General features: G+C 37.4%; 1 protein-coding gene across 5 annotated transcripts in view; it reads left to right on the plus strand.

The window, feature by feature from the left end:
- The window catches only part of LOC131432668 (interference hedgehog-like), a 212,677-nt gene extending 200,696 nt beyond the window's left edge, over window positions 1–11,981 (plus strand). For 2 of the 5 annotated variants that reach the window (XM_058599071.1, XM_058599072.1), the window contains 3 exons: window positions 24–839; window positions 905–1,062; window positions 10,155–11,981. In XM_058599071.1, coding sequence (XP_058455054.1) covers window positions 24–839; window positions 905–1,062; window positions 10,155–10,859 — 1,679 coding nt within the window. In that variant the 3' untranslated portion in view covers window positions 10,860–11,981. Of the gene's footprint in view, window positions 1–23; window positions 840–904; window positions 1,063–9,861 lie in introns of all 5 variants that reach the window. The other 3 variants (XM_058599073.1, XM_058599074.1, XM_058599075.1) reach the window with 3 other exon arrangements.
- Window positions 11,982–16,047: the final 4,066 nt, after the last annotated feature.

The following is a 16,047-nucleotide window of genomic DNA, read 5'->3' on the forward strand; positions in this document are numbered from 1 at the left end:
TTTTTTTGTTTGTTTAAAAACAGTGATCATGATTCCCCCATCGCGACCGAACATCACTCGACTGTCGGACGAATCGGTTATGGTTCGCTGGTCAGTTCCATCCAGTGACGGTCTGCCGATTCAGTTCTTCAAGGTTCAATATCGGATGCTGGGCGATCCATCGAAGAACATCGCCCGGACACAATGGATGACGGAAAACGAAGATATTTCTCCGTTCACCCGATCGTACGAAGTTAACAATCTCAAGTCTGATCACTACTATCGGTTCCGCATAGTGGCCGTGTATTCCAACAACGACAACAAAGAGGGTGCTGCTTCTGGAAAGTTCCACCTACAACGAGGATCCCAGCTAGGACTGGCCAAAAGTCATCTGCTGGCACCGACACTAACTCGCATTGAACCCGTCTCACAGCATGCCATCGTTCTCCACTGGCAGTTTCCACAGCATCTGCCTCATCCGATCGATGGTTTCTATGCGTACTACCGACCGGCCACCACAGCCGGAGAATACTCGAAAGCCACGGTGGACACTCCGACGGCCCGTCACTTCAAGATCGATCATCTGGAGCCGGGAACGGCTTACGAGTTCAAGCTGCAATCGTTCACGGCAGCAGCGGCGTCCGATTTCAGTGCAATCCTGACCGGAAAAACACTGAAACCACCAACGCCTCCGCCCATCGTACCGTCGGTGGTGGCCGCCTCCGAAGCAGACAACGGAACCGGAGAAGTGCCCAACTATGTCTACATGGGTGTCGGTGGATTCGTGCTGGTGCTAGGAGGTATCATTTTGTTGTGCTGCTGTTGCGTGGCATGCAAGAAAAAACGTGGTCCAGGTGTTGGTGAGTGCCGTCCCCCCTTTAGGTTTTACATTGTGCCAATTCTATGAAATATAACCTCATTCCAGACGAGTCGGATGCTAAATCACATATTCAAGTCGAACAGAATGGTTTTCCCGGATCGATCAGCAACGGTGGTCCTCGGTCCCATCACCACAAAAGCCGAAACGGGATCAGTGCTCGGATGAACATCACCCCCAATCCGTTGGCCCAGGATGGCGATAAGGTAGGCTGGTGTTACCACTAGAGTGTTGTTATACTAGGAGTGCCGGTGTTTTGCTATTCCTCCTTAGGAACAGATTACCTTTTTTTCTAGCAAAGTACGACTAACACGCAACTTTTACTTTAATTTGATCGTTCTGTAATCGGTAGATGCCACTTTGTTAAATTTCCCATCTACAATGGCCAGTCAGTCCGGTGAGAAGCCGGGCTTTTTGTATCTGGTAACGTCGTTACACATTTGCGTAGTAATTAGAACTAGAATTGGATGCAAGTTAAAGTATGAAGTTGGCGAAAGGAAACTGATCTCCGTTTCTAGTGAGTTTGCTATTACTAATGTTTAGTCGAATAGTCCTACTAACCAACGATAGTGTTGTTACTTTGCTTCCCAGAGGACAAGCGATTGTGGATTTTTCTGTCTGCCTTTTTTAATTTTGCATCACACATCAAACGAAATGGAAGGATTGTGTAATGAAATTGAACTGGTGTACTTGGGAATCGTATTGAATGTGTTTTATTCGGGTATCAGTTTCAACTGATTCTGCAACGTTTTGTTGCTTTAACTATAACAAAAACGGATACGACTTTCTTATGTTTTTGATTCATGATTTAGCTTTTTGGTAATTTCGTTTCTTGTCAAAACATTTTTTCTCTGTTAACGGCCAACATTAGGCAAATGCTCAATTTGAGTCGATGTTCGTGGGAAGTGATTGTTGTAAAAGAGCCGTTCCCGAACAGACGTAAAAATTTTGTGGTCGCTTTTACCCTGAAGATGAGCGATAAATCTTCGAAACGTTGGCCGTTGACGCAAAATGAATATTTTTATGACAAACACTAGGGAGCAGTTTGTTATTCAACTATTTCAGGTTCGATGAAGTTTTCTTAACAAACCATTAGTAACTAGGCTTCATAAAAGTAGTCTTAGTACACCACCTTGAGGGGATACCCACACTTAGCTTTCTACGCTCTGTTGATCTCAGCTTTGAGCAAATAAGCGGATTGCTACGCATTGCGTGCTTCTAATTTGTTATATTTGAAGGTATCAAGTATGACCGCAGCGTGTTTCCAGAACTGAGTTGAAAAATTCCTCATGTCAGGCACCATCAAGCCAGAATGCTCAAGTGAAAATACTTTTTTCAGTGCCGCAAATAACATTCCTCTAGTAGCTCGCACAATTCTTCATTTGGGTTTACGATACTTGACAATATCTAATGAATCATTCAAATGATTGGAAATTATTATTATTCTTATTATAAGATAATAATGGTTCGAGGCCATCGGGGGCAGAGAGATGTGCCGATAGTACTATTTGCAAGTATGCATGCTCGAGGCATATCACGTGGATTCGTAATACCAGTCTTGTTTTTTTTAAATAACTATTTATTGGAATAGGAGTTAAAATTAAATTATTAAGATTTCAATTGGGTGTTCAGTCACAAGTGGTGACTTTTCAGCCTTATTATATATATGATTCGGTTATTACCATGAGGACATCATTGGCTTCCGCAATTCTGAGATTTTTGTGGAAGGAAAACTCTAAACCTACTTGTATTGTGTAATGGGGAAAAGGAACTTATATACTAACTTACTAACTAATACAGAGAGCGTATCGATTCAATTGAAGATTGCATCGATTTTTGTCGGAATTTGCTTATAATATTATGTGACATTACATCTAATGGTTCTATATTTGTGAGTCGGTGTAACTCATTTGTACTAAACCAGGGAGGGCGCTTCAAAATCATTTTCAGAATTTTATTCTGAATCCTTTGAAGCGTTTTCTTCCTGGTGGAACCCCGATCAGATGGTCGAAACAAGTTTATAACAAATTGGGATATTTATTTCACATAACAAAATTGGTTTTATATTTGGCTGGTTAGCTGTTAAAATAACAAAAATTATATCTAAAATTGGCTTAGATGACAAATAAATTGTAGCAAAACTTAATATGTTAATATCAATATTATATCCAAATTTGTTATGAATCCTGTAGGTTTTTCAACTAATATTACCAATTTTATGGTGCGTAAGATTTCACCGTGCAATTCTAAAAATAGATTTTTATGTGCAATACAATTGCATACCTTTAGGCGATTTTGCTTGAAATAAAAAAAAAGCATCCGGCAATCGGAACCAAATTTCAACCGGGAAGATTGCTATTGCCAACACACACTTCGAATACACGAGACTGTGAAGGTTACTTATGAGTGGATGGAAATATCACCAATACATGATAAGTGGTGTTTTTCCATCGTCGCACACTTCTTGCGTCGCTTCTTTTTAATCAGTGAATGATCATGTAAGCGGGTTTTTGAGTGGGGTATGTAAACCTGAAATGTTTAAATGGTTATATACTACTGGATGTTATACGGTTTCGATTTCCGGTTGCTGAATAACGGATTTGTGAAATCTGTGAAAATAGCCACCAACCAAAAATTTGCAAGTTTCCAGTTTATTTTCAAATCCGAGGTTTGTGATGAGTGATGACTACAAAATTGTCCTACAGTGACGAACGTGTAATTTGCATCATTGGTCTTATTGTTTTCGATTACACCCAAACCTTCGTTTACGTAAACTTTTTTTACGTTGCATCTTTTTACATAACTTTTTTTACGAAGTAAATCCCAAATAACGTTAACTTTTTTACGAAGCAAATTCCAAATAACGTCAACTTTTTTTACGAACCTACTTCGTAAAAAGAGGATTTTGCATACAAGGAAAAGGATTTCCGGCTCATTTATATTCCACGGAAACTACTACAATATTAGTATTTTTGGAAAGGGTTTGACGAGTAGATGTCTGAAAATGATGTAAGGAGTGGTTCTGAAATCCTAGATGACGACTTCCGGCTCATTGATATTTCATGAAACCCCTTAAAATATGGCGGTTTTTGGAACAAATTTGATGAGATGTCCTCAAATGGGGTTCTAAAGAGGTTCTGAAATCTACGATGGCCTCTTTGATATTCATTGAAAACCCTTACAGTATGGGTATTCTCGGAACTCATTGGATATGTAGATGTCGAGAAAGGATGTTTAAAATGGTTCTAACTGTAACAATTTTGATATTTTCATATCGGGTGTTATAGTTAGATGTCGGAAAATTTCGATGAAGTGGTAAGAGTTAGTTAAACAACCTGACATAGGCAAAAAGTTGACATCTTCTCATCAATCCTGTTCCAAAAACATTGTAAGGGTTTTTATGACATTTCAATGAATCGGAAGTCGTCTTCTTGAATTTTGAAGCTATTTAGAACATCCTTTTTCTGCAAATACTGATGATTTTCGTTCCAAAATTATTCATTATATTATTCATACCCAATAATACATTTACACAAGAAAAACTTTTTTTACGTTGAAAATTCCAAGTAACGTAAATTTTTTACTAACCCCGGATTATAACGTAAATGGAGGTTTGGGTGTAATATGTCAGTTTATGTTGATGACCAAATAAATTTGCTTCGTTCTAACCGATCCCGGGTTCCGAAAATTGTAAAAAGACTACTAATTGCACTATAATAATGCAATCAAATGACAAAACGAATGACACATATAAACTCATTACTAAAATATGTTGTTTTTATATTAAAGATAGATGAACATTTTTTAAGCGAGTGCGCTTGTTAAATGTAAGAATTATTCACGATTAGTCTTTAATTCGATATCTCATACTTAAATCCTAGGAATCAATGGCTTAGTGTTGTTCTTCTCGAAATTTATATAATTTTGCTCAGTTGGCATAAGTGTAGAGTAACTAATTGTATTCCAAATATCTGACCCATATTGGAACAAAACTATTTTAAAGAAAATTTTTGTGGAATCAGCTGTTTCCTAACATAACTTCAGTATTCAGCAATTAGCGTCAATATTTTGAATAATTTTGACGTAATTTTTGAAAAGGCGATATGTTTGTTTGCCTCAAGGTGCGTTTTATCCCATCTATCCATGTTAGATCAAGACGATAAACAATAATAAATATTTGACTTTGATAGTATACGTTCAAAGTAATTGTAACAGACTGTGTTATAATATTGATATTATGCGTTATTATAAACAGACAAATATACTGTATAGATAACTGAACATATCACATTTTGATAAAAATAACAACTGTTAAAATAATTTTGTTATAATTTTGTTATGTGCATTTGATCGGGACAACAACGTAACCAAATTGGTACTGCATAAAGCATGGCTGGTCTGAAATTTTGTTTATAAATTAACAATTTGTTTTTTAGACAGAGCTTAGAATTTCTGTTTATAAGAGGATATAAGCATTTAATATATTTATTACACTTTGCCTAGATTCCTTCAATGTGATCCTTGAAAGTGAGTTTTTTGTCATACGTTAAACCTAAGTATTTAGCTTGATCAGACCATGTCAATTCCAAGCCATTCAATTTGAGAATGTGATTATTGTTTGGTTTAAGAAAAGAAGCTCTTGGCTTATGAGGAAAGATAATTAATTGCGTTTTCGCTGCATTTGGTTTAATTTTCCATTTTGACAGATAATCAGTGAAAATATTTAAACTTCTTTGTAGGCGACTGCAGATCACTCTTAGATTTCTACCTGTGGCTAACAGACTTGTGTCGTCACAGAATAGCGATTTCTGACAACCAACGGGTAGATTTGGAAGATCAGAAGTGAAAATATTATACAAGATTGGAGCTACACTCGAACCCTGCGGAACACCGGCTCGTACGGGTAGCAATTCAGATTTACAATTCTGATAGCTAACCTGAAGAGTACGATCAGTTAAATAATTTTGAATTAATTTGATCAAATAAATAGGAAACTGGAAATCAGACATTTTTGCTATTAAACCTTTGTGCCAAACACTGTCGAATGCTTTTTCTATGTCTAGAAGAGCAACTCCAGTGGATAACCCAGAAGATTTATTTGATTTTATCATGTTCGTTACTCTGACAAGTTGATGAGTAGTTGAATGTTCATGACGAAATCCAAACTGCTCTGGTAAAAAAATTGAATTCTCATTTATATGAGTCATCATTCTCAACAAGATAATTTTTTCAAAAAATTTACTGATAGAAGAAAGTAAGCTAATTGGTCGATAACTTGATGTTTCTGCTGGATTTTTATCAGGTTTCAGGATAGGAATTACTTTAGCGTTTTTCCATCTTTTTGGGAAGTAAGCTAATGAAAAACACTTGTTGAAAATTTTAACCAGGAGTCTCAAGGCAACATCGGGAAGATTTTTAATAAGAATATTAAAAATTCCATCATTACCAGGAGCCTTCATGTTTTTGAGTTTCCTAATAATTGATTTAATTTCGTCAAAATTCGTCTCAATAATGTCATCGTGTGATAACACTTGGGTTGAAATATGCTCATATTTCAGTGAGACTTCATTTTCAATAGGACTCACAACGTTCAAATTAAAGTTGTGGACACTCTCGAACTGCCGAGCAAGTTTTTGAGCTTTTTCGCCATTTGTAAGAAGTATTTGATTTCCTTCTTTGAGAGCAGGAATTGATTTCTGAGGTTTATTAAGAACCTTAGAAAGGTTTAGAATATGGTTTAATTTGTTCAACTTCATTAGCGAAATTTTCATTTCGCAAAAGAGCAAATCTATGTTTAATTTCTTTTTGTAAATCCTTAACTATGATTTTCATAGCAGGATCACGAGAACATTGATATTGTCGTCGACGAACATTCTTCAACCGAATGAGCAGTTGAAGATTGTCATCGATGATAGGAGAATTTAGTTTAGTTTGAGCTTTGGGAACTGAAAGATTTCTAGCTTCGATAATATAATGATTCAAATTATCAATTGCTGTGTCGATGTCCTCAGAATTTTCTAAAATAATTTCATGATCCACATGATTTTCAATGTGAGATCTGTAATCCAACCAATTAGCTCTATGATAGTTGAATATAGAACTAATTGGATTAATTAAAGCTTCGTTGGAAAGTCTGAATTTTACAGGAAGATGATCTGAGTCAAAGTCAGCATGTGTAATCGGTTCACTACAAATGTGACTTTGATCTGTTAGAACCAGATCAATTGTAGAGGGGTTTTCACGGAAGAGACACTAGTCGGATTACTGGGATGAAGAACTGTGAAGTAACCAACTGAGAGTTGATTATGAAGTATTTTACCATGACTGTTACTTTGCCTACAGTTCCACTGGACATGCTTAGCATTTAAGTCCCCTATTACGAAAAATTTCGATCGATATCTTGTAAGTTTTTGCAAATCGCCTTTAAAGAAATTTAATTGTTCGCCGGTGCATTGGAATGGCAAATATGCTCCAGCGATGAAATAAATTCCATGAATGGTTTCAACTTCGATTCCCAAGCTTTCAATAACTTTAGTATTGAAAGAAGGTAAAATTCGATGTTTAATTTGCCGTTGGACAAAAATGGCAACTCCACCACCCATTCCAGTAAACCTGTCAAATCGATGAACCACATAATGTGGATTACTTTTCAATTTGACATTTGGTTTAAGAAAAGTTTCTGTCACAAAGGCCATATGGATTTTGTGAACTTTGAGAAAATTATAAAATTCATCTTCACTCGATTTCAAAGATCGAGCATTCTAATTTAAAATATTCAAATAATTATTTAACATCACTGTTAAATTTTAAATTCATTATAATATTATTTGCAAATTTCCATCCGATTTGAAATGCTTCAAAAAGTGATGAAGTCGAATTCATTTGGATGATCATTTGAAAAAGTTGATCTTGTAGGTAGATCATTTTATTTTCAGTTATATCGCCTAAATCGACTTCATTTAAAGAAGCGAATGGTATCGAAGGAATATTTGTAGGTAGACTGCCATTAGAAGAAGATGACTTGGCCGGTCTACCTATTAATAAATTGTTTTCGTTAGAAGATGGACTGCAAGGCGGTCCTGTGTTTTGATTATTTACATTAGAAGAAATAGGTGGTAGATTTCTACCTAATATACCAGCATAACTGACATTAGAAGAAGATGATGACGAGGTCGATCTACCTGTCAATAAAATGTTTTCGTTAGAAGACGAATTGGCAGGCGTACCTGTTTTTTGTTTTAAATTCGAAGAAATAGGTGCCTTAGAAGAATGAGGCGTGGCATTTGTAACGGTTTTTTGATTTTCAGGTATGTTCTGTAAATTTAAGGTCGTTGATTTGACTTGTTGTCTAAGCGAACGAGCGTTTAAAATTTTTTCCCTGACAGGACAGTTCAAATAATTGGATTTATGATTTCCATTGCAATTTGAACATGAAAATTTATCAGTGGTTTCATTCATTGGACAAACGTCTTTCGAATGCGATTTACCACAATTCAAACACCGTATATCCATATGACAATTTTTGGTTCCATGACCGAAGCCTTAGCAACGACGACATTGCGTTAAGTTTGCAATACGATTATGCCGTTTATAATGTTCCCAATGAATTTTAATGTGGGAAATGAAACGTACTTTTTCTAAAGTTTTCAAATTGTTTACATAACTTCGATTGAAGTGTATTAAGTAAAGTTCATGGGAAATTCCAGAGCGTGGTTTAGAAGTACCATTCGCTCTTGTTTTCATAAGTATTACTTGGGAAGGGGCAAAACCAAGCAATTCTTTTAGTTTATTTTTAATTTCATCAGTACTCTGATCATTTGATAAGCCTTTCAAGACAGCCTTGAAAGATCTGTCTGATTTTATATCATATCAATAAAATTAAAAATTTAACCTAGGCAAGCTATTGAATGAAATGAAAACAAGCCAAGTATTATCGTTCATTTAGAACATTAAAAGATATAACATTCACAGAACATGTTGCCAGAATCGCAGTGAATTACTATTTGGTTTTGATAAAGGTACCAAAAATACTTTATTTTTTTTCTTATTTTCAATCGTTCTTTAGGAGAAGTATCTATACTTTGAATTTGATTGATATTGTGAAAATTACTAGTATAACACTTTTTGTAGGATTTATCATTTGCGACAATAACTCTTTGAAAAAAGTTGAATAAAATTTGTTAAGCCCTTTTCAAACGACAGTCTGGACCAATTTTGGAAAAACTTTTTGGGACAAAAAATCGAGTTGGCGCGAAATTCGTCATATTTATAGAGAAGAGTTTTCATAATATAATTATAGGTTTCGGCAGGGATTTGAGCCCCTAAAACCCCTCCTTGTATACATAAATACATGTGATAAAAACCAAAGATAGAATTTGCTACACCAAAAGCAAAGTCGCTAATCGTATTGACAAATGATAAGTAACTTGGAATTATCACTATGAATGCCTAAAAGCTTCAAATGAACAAACTTCTATTATATCATATGACATTTTTTCGTTTAGATTATAGAGGTTTTAACCTTAATGTAATTCGCCTCTTCGGGCTAGCAAAACTGTCTAACTCTATGTGCGGGTTGGGAATCAAACTCAGGTGGGCTGCGTGAAAGGCATCGACTTTACCCATCACGCTATACCCATCCCCTGGCATATGACTTTCTTTTATTGATCCTTCCATTTCACGACCATCGTTGAGCCAGTTCATTGTGTGATTTTTGTTTTATGTGATGCTTAAAAATTTACCATTACCTTATTACTTTAGATCAAATATAAATATGAATAGATTCTGATTCAGCCAGGTACCGCCATCGCTGGTCCTGTCAACTAGTCCACGTAGTATGATCCTTCCACCGCGATCCTCCCACCATGAATTGAGTAGTAATTTTTCTTCCTTCTTCCAATTTTCATCTTTTTCTGTTTCTTTTTTCTATTCCATCTTTTTTTTACCTTTCGTCTATTATATTTATTCGTTCACGAACACGTGCACAACACACACATACTAAGCAGCGCTTCTTCATAAAGCAGAAGCTGTTCCGTTAACTCACGGTACTCACACTCTCCACTACTCTCCAGTAGGCTGTGGATTTAACTCACCTGTTCTATCTGATTAATAGCGCCTGCAATTAGATTCTACCACTCTGTCCGGCGACCCCCTCTCTTTCTCTATCTCTCTTTCAATCCCAACTAGCCTATATCTAGAAACTAGATCTTTGTGGTTTGTGTGTAGCGTTCCGTTTCTTGTATTCTCGCGAACCGAGCCAATTTGTATTCTAGCTTAGAAATCAGCGTGAATGTTCTAGAATCGTAATGTGATGGAGCTGCGTTTTCTGCCGGCCAAACCGCAACCGATCGTATCTGCCGGTGGCGCCGGTGTAGGTGGTGGTGGTGGTGGTGGTTGTGGTTTTAGTGGATCTCCCGGTGGCGGTACCCTGAATCTGATGACCAATGGATCCAACTCTTACCCTACTAATAACAATCACCAACCTCATCATCTTCATCATCATCATCAACAACAACACAATCACCAACAGCAACAACAGCAGCAGCAGCAGCAGCCACATCATCATCATCAGCCCCTCCAGAGTCAAACCATGATCAACAGCAGCGTCGGTCCGGGTCAGGAACATCTGATGCTAGCCTCGATGCCGCACCGTCGAACGTTGGAACGAAGTGTCCGAAATTTGCAGCACAGCCAGCACAACGGCCTGGACCAGAGCCAGAAGATGATGCTGGAAGGTGATTGCGGTGTGACCACGACCGTCGGAGCCGGTGTGGGCATCGTGCTCGGTGGATCACGGAACAATTCATCCATCCGGAGGGGACGGCGTGGATCCGGTTCGGTTCCCAGCAGCCCTCGAGTCGGCCGGGGTCCAAGTGCCGAACTGCTGCAGCACAATCGATCACCGATGCCAATCCGAGCCGCTGCCAGCGGTGTCAAACGGGCGACCAGATTGGGACGGGCCGAGAACATGTCGTCCGGTAGTTTGAACAGTATTGAAGTTTGAAAATTCCGGCTCAGGTAGACGGGAAAATCGTTTGAAATGTGATATAATATGGAAGTTTGCACAAAATTGGCTAGAGTGAACGAAAAAGACACAGTAGTAGTTGTTCTTCAATTGATCCCACAAAAACCGTAACTGAAATAGCTAATACTTAACTGAGAAAAAATATATCTATATGGTAGTCTTACTTAGTAATCCGTCCTTCGAGAAGCAAACAAGATAAATCACAGGCAAACGAATGTTGGTAGCAAGTGCTAGAGTAAAAATCCACTATTTAAGAGAGTTATATTTACTGTATTTTAGTATACAAAAATACGCTTAAAACTCGATTAGCTGAACACAAACAAATAATAAAAAACAGATCAAAATACAGGCAACTAATTGTACTTAATAATATAAATAAAAAAAAACGAATCGCTCGAATGTGTAAATATTTCGGTAGTTCTAAAAACCTGATAGAGAATAGTTCTATAGAAGTCGCAGTTCTATAGATAAGCTAAGCGATAATTAGGCAGCAAAACTGCTAGCAAACGAACTGTTTATGTTAGGAAATAGGAAAGAATACGCAACACTTTAGATTTGACTGAAACTAATCAATAAACGAATAATAGCGCGAGCGTAGAACAAATTCAAACCGGATAGAAGGCGAGAATGTGGCATGATGAGTGTTAAATTATTTACAATACTAAGTACTACGATTTTAACAAACAAATATTTAACACGATAGGATAGCAGTTTATTGTAGTTTTAACAAAACGTCAGGTTTTTTTCAAATTCTTCATTGACGCTGTTGATAATGAATAATGGTAAAAAAAAGATGAAAACGGCGATTAGGGCACAAAAATTTATATGCAATATGCCGAAAAAATGTAGGTTCATTAGGTAAAACAAAGATGTGAATATTTTATTTTGTTTCGTTTTTATTTTTGGATGATAGAAGTTGCCTTCTGGTAACATGTGGCATGGAAAAGGAGAACAAAAACTCGATTGACTAGTGTGAGAAGTCTAAATTCTAAAATGTGTAATTTTGGAATAACACAAGTCAGATAAAAAAAAATTGTTAACGCAAATGGTAGCTGCAGTAGCGAACAGAGAATAAATTAAAACTCGTTTCTTATTTCTTGAAAACAATCGCAATTGATAATGTGATCCGAAATTCCCGAATTTTCTTCTCCGCACTCTACGGGATCATTGAAAAAAGGTGAATCTCCGAATATTCACACGCGGTAAGTAATAAATTTAACTTTTTCGTTTATTGAAAAAAGCGGCTTGGCCCTAAAATTAAGCTTCCAGTTAAGGTTCCGAAAATTTTAGTCCACAAAACTGGCTTCATTCCTTTAGTGTGAAACACACGAAAAGAATGTGGAAAATACTTACAGAAATGTGGTCACGTTTTAAACACAGCCCGGTCAATTTTAGATCGGAGATTTGGATTCATCGGACTAACCGACGAATGTCCAATAGATTGTCCAACGGGAGGCCGATTCGGGAGTTTCCTTTGCCGATTATGCAGCAGACAATTGAATAGCGCGTTCAACAAACTCGGCAGACAGAGGATGAGGAGTTTGAGCCCCGTTAGATTATTTTTTGCTGCAGAATTATGGAAGTTTCTAACGACGTATTTAGAAACAAAAACCTTATTTAATGATGCCTTTCTCATATTACTTATATTTTCGAAAAAATCAATAGAAGATTCTGTCAAGAATTTTTTTTCAGGCTTGAACAATATTAGAAACTTTCTTTCGGTATAAACTATAATAACCAGTTCACTTTGTAAACAGTTATGTCAAGTTAATAGCAATTTTTCTTCGAACCAAACACCTCCTGGTTTCAAAAAACTTAGAGATGATAAGGAGTACGAATGACTCCAAATCACAACCAGAAAATCAAACAAACGCTGGATTATTACTGATCCTCTAAAAAGCCTCCTAACTGCTCTACTGCCAACAGTAAGGACTTTTTAAAACAGTTGACTGAACAATGGCCCCTCCTTGCAGCGATTGTATCCTTTGATGGATAATTTACCAATGAGAATCGAAGATATGATCATTGTGCTTCAGTGGAATTGCAGAAGTATCATCCCAAGCAGACAGGTTGTGTTAGTGGCTTGGGAGTTAATGGCTATCACCGAGTCAAGGCAACTTTAGCTACATGCGCCAATTGCAAACGCAACAAAGGCTGGTGTACAGTCAATATTCGGGGCGTTCCCGATTTGAAAGCAATCGAAGAAGGCCATCCCATTCATACGCACAGTGGTGAAGAGACACAGAGGTGCGAACGCATAGAAGTGCTCAGACACAAAGGTGCGGAGACGAAGGGGTGCTAAGGCACAGAGGTGCTAGGGCGCATCAGCGCAAAGCCGCAGAGACAACCACCAGGTATCAGTTCGTATGGTGTACAGTACCGGTTGCGGTGGACGGAACGAAGCATTATTGTGTGGTGCTACACAGGAAGCATCACATTTAATCGTCAACAAGAGCAACGCTGTATCTAAGGCCAGGTACAGGCAGTGTACAGACCAAGCTCGGCAAAGACCACGACGGCAGAGCAATAGAGATAGAAGACAGCAAATTTCAAAGAGATGGAGCGAGCTTCATGCCGAGTACCTGAGGAAATCAGAAAGCGACTAACAGGTAGATCTATAGTTTTATTTTATTTCACTTCAAAGTATATTCTCGTTTATATTGAGTTGAGATCAATTATTTAAACATATTCATGTAATGGATGATCTAATGGATGAGAATTCAGGAGATCCATCTCTGCCACCAGGCGAAAATTTAACGGTTCCTAACTCGCAGAGAACGAAGTTTTACAATGAAACTTCTGCGGGCCCATGGATAGTATATTTTCGGCGTAAAATGAAGGCATTGAATTTATTTTATATATCTAAAGAATTGACATCACGATTTCCCGCTATCAAAGAGATAGTAAGAATCCATAAAGACAAGATCCGCGTTGTAGTCGATTCCTTAAAGCAGGCTAACGAGATTGTTGTTTGTGAATTATTTACCCGCGAATATCGCGTATATATTCCTTCGAAAGACGTTGAAATAGACGGTGTTATCACCGAAGCGGGTCTTTCGGTTAAAGAGTTGATTGAGCATGGAGTTGGACGTTTTAAAAACTCCATGCTTGAGGGAGTAAGGATACTCGAGTGCAAGCAATTGTACTCAGCATCTTTCGAAAAAGGAAACAAAACTTATCGACCTTTAGATTCGTATCGAGTAACATTCGCTGAATCTGCCTTGCCTAGCCATGTCCACATCGATAGAGTTCGCCTTCCTGTTCGGCTTTTCATACCAAATGTTATGAATTGCACGAACTGCAAAAAAATTGGCCACACAACTACTTACTGTAGTAATAAGTCGAAATGTACAAAATGTCAAGGGCCTCATAAGGATAATCTTTGCGATAAAGATATTGGAAAATGTGTTTATTGTGGGGGGAGTCCTCATGATGATCTTTCAGTATGCGCTGCATTTAAGTAAAGACAAAATGAAGCTTTCTTTAAAAGCACGGTCTAAGCGCACATATGCAGAATAGCTCAAAACGATCATTGATGTCCCTCCTTTGGTAACCGAAAACGGTTTTTCAAATCTTGCGGAGCCAGAGGAACCTGACTATGACGGAAACAGTGAAGATAGCTCGTTTGTCACTCCTCAAGGGTCTGTTAAGAGGAGATTACCAAACCACAAAATACCAAAAATGACACCTAAAATTACACCTTCAAAAAAAGATCCCCGTGTTAAAGCTAAAAAGCCAAATTTAAAACCAAAAACTGTGCCTCCTGGTTTGTCAAATTCACAAACCAATCCAGGAACTAGCTCAAGAAACGACAATAATCCAGTGGGATCCGTTTCACATTCACCAACAGGATTACTGAAGTTTTCGGAAATTGTAGAATGGATTTTCGCAGCATTCAACATTTCTGAACCTCTAAAGACCATCATAACGGCATTCCTTCCAATAGTTAGAACTTTTTTGAAACAGTTATCAGCTCAATGACCAGCTCTCTCAGGTTTTGTATCATTTGATGGATAATTTATCATCCGCCGCAAATGATTCAATCACTGTCCTGCAGTGGAATTGTCGAAGCATCATGCCAAAACTTGATTCATTTAAAGTTTTGTTGCATAGTCAAAAATATGATGTATTTGCTTTGTGTGAAACATGGTTTACATCAAACATAGCCTTAAATTTTAATGACTTTAAAATTATACGTCTCGATAGAGACTCTCCGTATGGTGGAGTGCTTTTGGGAATTAAGAAATGTCATTCCTTTTATAGATTGAACATTCCTTCGACTTCTAGTATAAAAGTTGTTGCTTGCCAAATAAACATTAAAGGAAAAGATATTTGTATAGCTTCGGTTTATATTTCTCCGAAAGCACAAGTTGGACAACGACAGCTTAATGAAATGGTTGAAGCCCTTCCTGCTCCACGATTGATTCTGGGGGATTTAAATTCGCACGGAATGATGTGGGGTTCCGTTTACAATGATAGCAGATCATCTTTAATACAAAACATTTGTGACAATTTTAGCATGACGGTATTAAATATGGGTAGCATGACACCTCCTGCACGCTCAAGTGCATTAGATCTATCTCTTTGCTCAACATCAATTCGACTAGATTGCACCTGGAAAATATTTCCTGATTTACACGGTAGTGATCATTTACCAATCATCATCTCAATTAGCAGTAACAAAGTCATTGCTAATTCAGTTAATATTCCATATGATTTGACAAAAAATATTGACTGGATTAAATTCCAAAGTAATACGTCAAGTATGTTAAATTCCATAGAAGAGCTCTCCTCACTTGAAGAATATGACTTCCTCGTTTGTTCGATTATGGAGGTCGCAGAACAAGCCCAAACCAAACGATTTCTTGCTCCATCGTCTAACAGAAGGCCTCCAAACCCTTGGTGGGAGTGCTCAGATGCTAAACACGCGAAACAAAATGCTTTCAACACATTTTTAAAACGAGGAGGAGGAACTCCTCAGAATTTTGAAAAATTCTTGACTTTAGAAACCAAGTATAAAAGCATACTTCGGGCCAAGAAATGTAGCTATTGGAGACATTTTGTCGAAGGTTTGTCAAGAGAAACCTCAATGAGCACTCGTTGGAATACGGCCAGACGAATGAGGAATCGTAACGTAGGAAATGAGAGTGAGGAATACTCGAACCGA

The sequence above is a fragment of the Malaya genurostris genome, chromosome 2 (assembly GCF_030247185.1).
Source record: "Malaya genurostris strain Urasoe2022 chromosome 2, Malgen_1.1, whole genome shotgun sequence".
Classification (NCBI taxonomy): domain Eukaryota; kingdom Metazoa; phylum Arthropoda; class Insecta; order Diptera; family Culicidae; genus Malaya; species Malaya genurostris.